Source organism: Macrobrachium nipponense, chromosome 19, assembly GCF_015104395.2.
Source record: "Macrobrachium nipponense isolate FS-2020 chromosome 19, ASM1510439v2, whole genome shotgun sequence".
NCBI lineage: Eukaryota > Metazoa > Arthropoda > Malacostraca > Decapoda > Palaemonidae > Macrobrachium > Macrobrachium nipponense.
Genome location: NC_061088.1, coordinates 80,391,041 through 80,399,384, shown reverse-complemented (window position 1 = coordinate 80,399,384; position 8,344 = coordinate 80,391,041). Strand labels below are relative to the sequence as shown.

The 8,344-nt window shown below is 38.1% G+C and overlaps 1 protein-coding gene across 1 annotated transcript; it reads left to right on the top strand.

Annotated features, from left to right (window-relative positions):
- The first annotated feature begins 303 nt into the window (after positions 1–303).
- On the top strand, positions 304–8,045 carry LOC135218516 (uncharacterized). The gene is made up of 4 exons (XM_064254884.1): positions 304–724; positions 2,070–2,330; positions 3,279–4,653; positions 6,527–8,045. Exons 1-3 carry the CDS (start codon positions 323–325, stop codon positions 4,602–4,604), a joined length of 1,989 nt encoding a protein of 662 aa, XP_064110954.1. The 5' UTR covers positions 304–322; the 3' UTR covers positions 4,605–4,653; positions 6,527–8,045.
- Positions 8,046–8,344: the final 299 nt, after the last annotated feature.

Below are 8,344 nucleotides of genomic sequence, written 5' to 3'. Positions count from 1 at the left end.
AGTAATGATTCCATTCTTTTCCAGTCATTCCCTCTCCAGATTCTTCCCTTTTCCAGTAATTCCATTCCCCAATTGTTCCTTTTTCCAGACTCCCGTCAAAGTGTACCTCCGTTTCATGCGGCCGAAATAATTTCATTTCCATTTCTACGTTGCTAGACGAGTAATGATTCCATTCTTTTCCAGTCATTCCTTCTCCAGATTCTTCCCTTTTCCAGTAATTCCATACCCCAATTGTTCCTTTTTCCAGACTCCCATCAAAGTGTACCACCGTTTCACGCGGCCAAAATAATTGCATTTCCATTTCTACGTTGTTAGACGAGTAATGATTCCATTCTTTTCCAGATTCTTCCTTTTTCCAGTAATTCCATACCCCAATTGTTCCTTTTTCCAGACTCCCGTCAAAGTGTACCTCCGTTTCATGCGGCCGGACATCGAGTACAAGACCCTCCGCCTCTCCACAGCCACCACCTGTCGACAGCTCATCGTCCTCCTGCTGGCCAAGTTCCGCCTGCGACACCGGGACCCCAACCTCTTCTTCGTCAGGATGGAGATCACCGTCAGGAGCCCCGGGGAGGGAGTGCCCACGCGGCGCCTCCTCGTCTTGGACGACCAAGCGAGGCCGGCCGAGCTGCAGCAGTGCCGCCCCAGGGGGGACGCTCGCTTCAGTGTCGGCGTCCGTCGCGGGGGTCTCCTCAGGATCCATGACTCCATCTTGATGCCTGGGGTGAGTTGGTTCTGCAGTTGTCCAAAAGGGATTATCTCGAGCTTTTGTTTTTAATTCCTTCCTAGTGTTTGTGAGTTTTTTTTTTTTTATCAATTCCTTGAGCGTGTTTGTGATTTTTTTGCAGTTTTTTTTAATTCTTTCCAAGAGTTTTGAGTCTTCTTATTTCCTTCTAAGTTTTGTGAGTTATTTTTTGTGCAGTTCATTCCAAGTGTTCGTGATTATTTTCTCTGCAATTCATTCCAAGTTTGGGGGGAGTTATTTTTGTATAATTCATTCATTTTTTTTTTAAATTCATTCCAAGTGTTTGAGTTTTTTTCAGTTCCTTCTGAATGTTTATTTTTTTTTATTCCCTCCAAGTGATTTTTTTCCTTTGGGGGGGTGTTGGGGGAGGGGGCCAATTCCTTCTGAGTATTTGCGAACAGATGTTACCAGACGTTGTCGAGTACGCATAACTGGCTTTTTGCTTGTCAAAACAAGGCGTTCCTTTGAGGCACAAGTGTAAAATGATGTAGACGAATTGTATGAAGCCTCCTTAAGTTCAAGTGTACGTGACGTGTGATTTCGTTTTTGTTTACACCTGTGTGTGTATGTGTGCGAGCGTGCTTTCTTTTAGAGAGAGAGAGAGAGAGAGAGAGAGAGAGAGAGAGAGAGAGTCAGTCATCACTTCAACTTCCCACGAGGTAATAGTAATTTTTTATGGAGTTTTGTTGAAAACAATTTAAGTAACTTGCATGTGATTGCCGATGTCATGCGTAAAATACAATCTGTTCAAGGAAGGGCTACCAACCACAAGGATTATATATAATCAGACGACGTGACTGATGATTTAATTTAGCCATGCACTCAAAAATTGAACTTAGTTAAGAGAACTATTGTAATCGTACTGCTTAATCCAAATGTAATTATTTCCAGTATTGTTAAGATATGAACGAGTATATTTTTAATTTCTTTGGTAATTTCCTGCGTAGATAAAAGTGACCTAATTTCATTTCTCTTTTTAACAGTCCCTATACAAATCCCCTCTGGATAAAATTGACCTAATTTTATTTCTCTCTTAACAGTCACAATACAAATCCCTAAAGGATGAAAGTGACCTAATTTTATTCATTTTGACTGTCACAATAGAAATAAGTGACCTAATTATTTATCTTTTAACAGTCACAATAGAAATGTGACCTAATTTTATTTTATTTCTCTTTCGACAGTCACATTACAAATAAGTGACCTAATTATTTCTCTCTTAACAGTCACTATACATAAAGTGACCTAATTTGATTTTTCTTTTAAGTCACAATACAAATCCCTAAAGGATGAAGGTGACCTAAATTTATTTCTCTTTTGACAGTCACAATACAAATCCCTACTGGTATCTTACCGCACGACTTCGGAGGAGCTGGTTCAACTGCTGTTGAACTGTTACAACAGCAAGGAGTCTCCCAGGCACTACGCTGTCCACGAGGTGGTCAAATGCCCCTACAGTGACCGGCAGCTGAGGTACGACGATTATCCCCTGCTCATTCAGAGCGAGTGGCCTCGTAACGCCAGGCAGAATTACTCCTTCGTTCTTCGACGTAATGCCAACTACGCCCTCAGCCTCAAATCTAGGGTGAGTCAGTTTGTATTAATTTTTTTTTCCACTAACTGAACTTCTAACCCACTCTCGTCAACAAGGTATTGAGTAAAAATTAAAGATTTCTTTTGTTTAACTTTTTTTTTTTTTTTTTTTTTTTTTTTGTTTTTTTTTTTTTTGTATCTAACTTTTTTTACTAACTTTTTGTTGCTAACTTTTTTTTTTTTTTTTTTTTTTTTTACTATTTTCTAACTTTTTTTTTTATCGAGGGTTATTTTTTTTTATCCAGGATGATTTTTTTTAATCTAGTGTGAGTCAGTTTGTACTTTAAATTTTTTTTTTTAATCTAGGGCGAGTCGGTTTTTTTTTTTCTTTCTTTCTTTTTTACTAACAGAACTCCCAACCTATTCTCGTCAACAAGGTAGTATTGAGTAGAAATTGAATCTAGGTTAAGAAGAATGAAAAAAAAATTGGTTTCAATGGTATAAAATCATTTTTCTGTTTTTTTGTAGTTACGGTAAAGCTAAGAAGAAATTGGTTTGAATGGTATAAAATCATGTTCTCCCGTGTAAAGATGCATCAAAGTTTCAAAGAAACCGGTATGAATAGTATAAAATCTTTTTTCGTTTCTCGCTTAAAGATACAGCAAAGTTTAAAAGAAACTTGTTTGAATGGTATAAAATCAAAAGAAACAGGTTCGAACTGAATAAAATGATAATATATTCTCGTGTCAAGACAGATACAGCATAGTTTAAAACAAACAGTTTTGAATGGTATTAAATCTAAGAAACAGGTTTGAATGGTATAAAATCTAAGAAACTGGTTTGAATGGTATAAAATCTAAGAAACTGGTTTGAATGGTATGAAATCTACGACACTGCTTTGAATGGTATGAAATTTAAGAAAAAGGTGTGAATGGAATAGATACAGCATAGTTAAAAAACAGTTTTGAATGGTACTAAATAATTTTCATTTCCCTTACAGATTTCGTGGCGCCGTAGTCTAGACCACTCTGGTACGGACACGGAATCTGACCACGAAGACAACATCGGGGGGATACGAAAATCCAGAGCCCCTTCGTTACCCGTCACACACACCACCACCTCCTTCAAAACCTCCTCCACTGGCAACCTCCTCAACGAGTGCCTAGCAGGTCACCCTCCATCCAGGGCCTCCAACAACGTCTCCTCCTCCCTCTCCTCCACCGCGTCTCTGTCTCCATCCATGTCCAGAGTCTCCTGCGACTCTGGGTTCTCCTCTCCGTCTTCGTCGTCTCGTTCTTCGACGGCTTCCACGGGGTCGCCTTCCCCGCCGGCGTCGCCGTCACTGTCGACGAATTCGAAGGCCAGAAGCGAGACGCGATTTGCGAAGGCGTCTGCAGCCGCTGCGACTACTAGTACTAGTGCTACATCCGTCGGTGCCTCTTTGAAGTCTTCATCACTAACCGTTGCGACCAGAGCGTCGCTACGTACTCACCATCATCATCATCATCATCATCATCCAGTCACAGTCACAGTCAACAGTCATCAAGTCACGGTGCCCTCTAGTACCCAGCAGCAGCAGCCTGACGACGACGATGCCCGTCGCGTCCCAAGTGCCATCGCCTGCCCGAAAGAACCCGAGGAGGAGGAGGAGGGCCAACCTGAAACCAACTTGTCGCTGGCGTCTCCGCCATCCTCGTCTTGTATACTGACCATACCCCTTTCGCCCATACCCGTGCCCGCGTCCCCGCCCCCGCTGTCTGTTTTGTCGTCTTCCGTCGTCGCCACGCTATCGCCGACGTCCTCTTCCCCGCGCGTCGTCTCGGGCGCCGTAACAGCAGCAGCAGCAGCTTCGTCGTCGACGTCCTCGTCAGTAGCGTCGTCGCCGTCAATGTCGTCGTCGTCTTCTCGCGCCAAGGCCAAATCAAGGAGGCCTTCGTCGGGGTCGTCTCGAGTCTCGCTTCGCGCAAATCCCATTCACACGACGTATTTCTACACCACCGATCCCCCTTCATCGCTCTACGTTCCCTTAGAAGGAACACTCATCCCGCCTACGTCAGCCCCTCCGTCGCCATCCTCCCCGTCGCAGGGTCGCAAGTGCCCTCCGCCTCCATCCCCCTCCGCGCCCACGTCCCCCTGCAGACATCTCCAGTCCCCGCCTCTGCAAAGTACCATCATAACCATCCCTTCCAGTGGGCCTTCGGTGGTCTCTTCCAATAACCTCTCTGCCTCTGCGCACGCGGGGATGCGCGAACTCTCCGCCGCTCTCGAGTCGCTGAGAACACTGACGATTCGGTGTCCAAATTACGACAATTGTTTCTACATATAATTCAACGGCTTCTGGTGATGACTGCTGCGTCGAATCAGGTTTTAATAAGGTAAGCTACTATAAACGAGTTTATTTTGATTTTCTTTAGAGTAAATTATTCAATCTTCAAGGAAGGTAAGCTACTATAAACGAGGTTATTTTGATTTTCTTTAAAGTAAATTATTCAATCTTCAAGGAAGGTAAGCTACTATAAACGAGTTTATTTTGATTTTCTTTAAAGTAAATTATTCAATCTTCAAGGAAGGTAAGCTACTATAAACGAGGTTATTTTGATTTTCTTTAAAGTGAATTATTCAATCTTCAAGGAAAGAAATGGAGTATATTATTTTGAGTAAGACAATTAATTTTATGCTCACCGGCTAAACAGTTAAATTATTTTTTGTAAGTTGTTAATATCTGATTAGATAATTGACACTTATCAGAATTCTTATATACTAGATTTAGCAAAAAGATGAGAAGTTTGAATATTATTATCATCATTATTAGTCAGAATTCTTATATACTATATTTAGCATAGAGATGAGAAGTTTGAATACTATTATCACTATTATTCAGAATTCCTATGTACTATATTTAGCATAAAGATGAGAAGTTTGAATATTATCATTATCATTATTATTCAGAATTCTTATATACTATATTTAGCATAGAGATGGGAAGTTTGAATATCATCATTATTATTATTCAAAATTCTTATATATTATATTTAGCATAAAGATGAGAAGTTTGAAATTATCATTATTATTCATTTAAAGTATTTTAGAACACTTGAATATACTGTAGACAATAACTATACTCTGTTTTTTTTTTCATCTGTCCATCTCCCTGTGGCGTTTGCGCATGGTAACACTGCGTCCCGGGCTTTAAATAATATCCTATTTCGAATATTAACGGTGTAATTCGCATACAGTAAATTATTAAAACACTTTAAAGTTATAAATGTACACCCAGATATTCTTTTATTTACCTAAAACTTACACATAGCGTAACTATTTAAAGCCCGGGACGCAGTGTTACCATGCGAAAACACCACAGGCGGATGGACAAATGGAAAAAACAGAGGATAGTCTTAATTGTCCATGTGGTATGGTGTGAAAGTTTTGTTTTTAATGCAGTAGGTGATAATGAACTTGTCAGTGATTGCATCATATGGCTATGTGCAGTGCCTTATAGTAGTTATCATCAGGTCGATACAGAACTTTTACAGGCTTTTTGTTTTCATATGTTATCAGAATTGCTCTAAAGACGAAAAGTATTATCAGTCCAATAGTAGATTCACATCAACCGTGCATCTGATGTCTAGACCAGTCCCTTACGACGCTCCTGATTGGCTGTTGAAAAGCCAATCACAGGGCTGGAAACTCTCTCGAGAGAGTTTACACAGGCAGGATGTATGTTCCACCTCTCCTGAAGGATACGTCTTTCAAAAGAATCCCTCGGCCTATAAGCTCTATTTAGGGACAATATGGTTAGCTCACGTAGTGAAAAATAGCCCCTTCTAAGCAAAGCATACAACCTGTAGGTATACAACCTATAAAGGTATGTATACTTTTAAGGTGACCTATAGGTGACCTAAACTTTTTTTAAGGGACAAAAAAAAAACTTCCAAACTTTTTTTAGGGACCATATGGATGAGCTCACACGAGTAAAATAAGATAATTTTATGAAATAAAAAAAAAAAACAAGCTAATGTCTGCAAGATCTTTAGGTCACAAATTATGCGAAATTAATTTGTAAAATCTTTAGGTCACAAATTATGCAAGATTAATTTTTATAATTTACTCGAGGTCAACAATGTTCGGAGACTTTGTAGCTCTTATGCTGGTATTGTTAAGGGAATAAGGTTGCTGCTTTTCAAGATTTTACAAGTTTCGCTTTGGATCCGCATATTCAAAATAAAGATTTATAAACTCTTTTTGCAGGTCCGTTTGTCTCGACGAATCACCGCAGATTGAAGTCGAAGTCTACCTCAGACTTTATTGCCTCGCTTGCTGCTGTTGCTGCTGTTCTAGTTGCTGCACAATCACAACTTCACAGCAAGAGGGAACACCAACTCCCTGCTTCTTAAGGAAGAAAAGAGAAAAAAAGTATAGTGACGAGAACACCAAAACTCCCTGCTTCTAAAGGAAGGAGAGAGGAAAAAGTACAGTGACGAGAACACCAAAACTTCCTGTTGTTTAAGGAAGAAAAGAGAGAGAAAAAAAAAGTACAGGGACGATGACGAACTAACCCTACGTTATTCATATCTAAAGTGTCCTTAAATTAAATTAAAAACTAGCTCGGGTTTATAGACGTAAATCCAAACTTCGTACAATGAAGCAGCAAGAGAAAAAATATATATATCCTTGTCTGGTGGGCATTGCAAAGACGTCGTCAATATGGACAGTATTACATACTACTATAATTAGAAAACATATTCGAACACATACTCGAACATTACTGTTAAGCTTAAAAGAAATTATCTTGATCTTGTTGCTTGATAATAATTTAATTTTATTATACGCAGTCAATTCCGACTGTTATCAGATTCTGATCATACTCTCATATGTAATTTTATGTGGTTTCTAATCGTCCTAGTCATACAAATCTAAAGTTGTTACAAATGTTAATTATGAGATATCAACAAACATTTATACACTGAGTGTACACTAAGATAAGTGTATTGGGAACAAGGCACACTGTAACATATGACACTTGAGTGTATGTTGATATATTTACGTAGGTAAGTTAATTTAAAGACGCCATATGTATATTTTACGTATGTAAATTATGATATAATTACTTATTTGTTAGATTGTATAGTCAAAGAGTCAAACAACTAAGTCAGATAATTAAATATTAAACATTAAAATGTGAAAAATAAATATTAAAATTATTATAGAAAAGAGTACAAAATTCAGTCAATTAGTTGTTACAATTTAACCTGGTTATAATACTTTACTTGGGTACATGTCCTGCAGAATGTTAATTAAATTTTGATGTAAATAGTGTGAAAATTAAATATTAAAATTATTATAGATGAGTACAAAATTAATCGGTCAACATTCAAATTAGTTGTTACAATTTTATAATTACCTGGTTATAATACTGTGTAAATTAGTTGTTAAAATTTAACCTGGTTATAATACTGTGTCCTTTGGTACTTTGGGTACATGTCCTGCAGATTGTTAATCAAATTTTGAATGTAAAATTTTACTATTAATGTTCATTACTTCAAACTAAATAATACAATGTTGTACATTTATTTATCCTTTCTACCTCTGTCATCATCTTTTGTAATTCATTATTATTCGGGTTCATTATTATTGTTAATACTGATGACGTTATGAATGGGTATGAATTGTTTGAAGACGGCCATAGTTTTCGGAAAACTATTCAGTTCCATTCAGAATATTGCCAAAGAATTAGTGTGAAAGTATTAAATATATATATACAAACTTAGAGGTGTTTTAAGTTTCCCACTGCCATAAAAATTAAAAATAAGCGATGTACGGGCACAATTCAGGTTTATTTAGATTATAAACGATATCCTTGCGACCTGATTATAATTCTGACATAACAAAAAAAGTTATTCAAGGAGTGAAACTTGCAGAAGACGCAAAGACAAAATGTACCTCAATAAAAACTGGTAAAGTTGTCCATGGAGTTTATAAACTTGCAGTCTTAAGACAAAGTACTGGCTTACTATTTATGTAAACAAAAACTGGTATTTACAAACCCTTGTCCAAGGAGTTCAAACT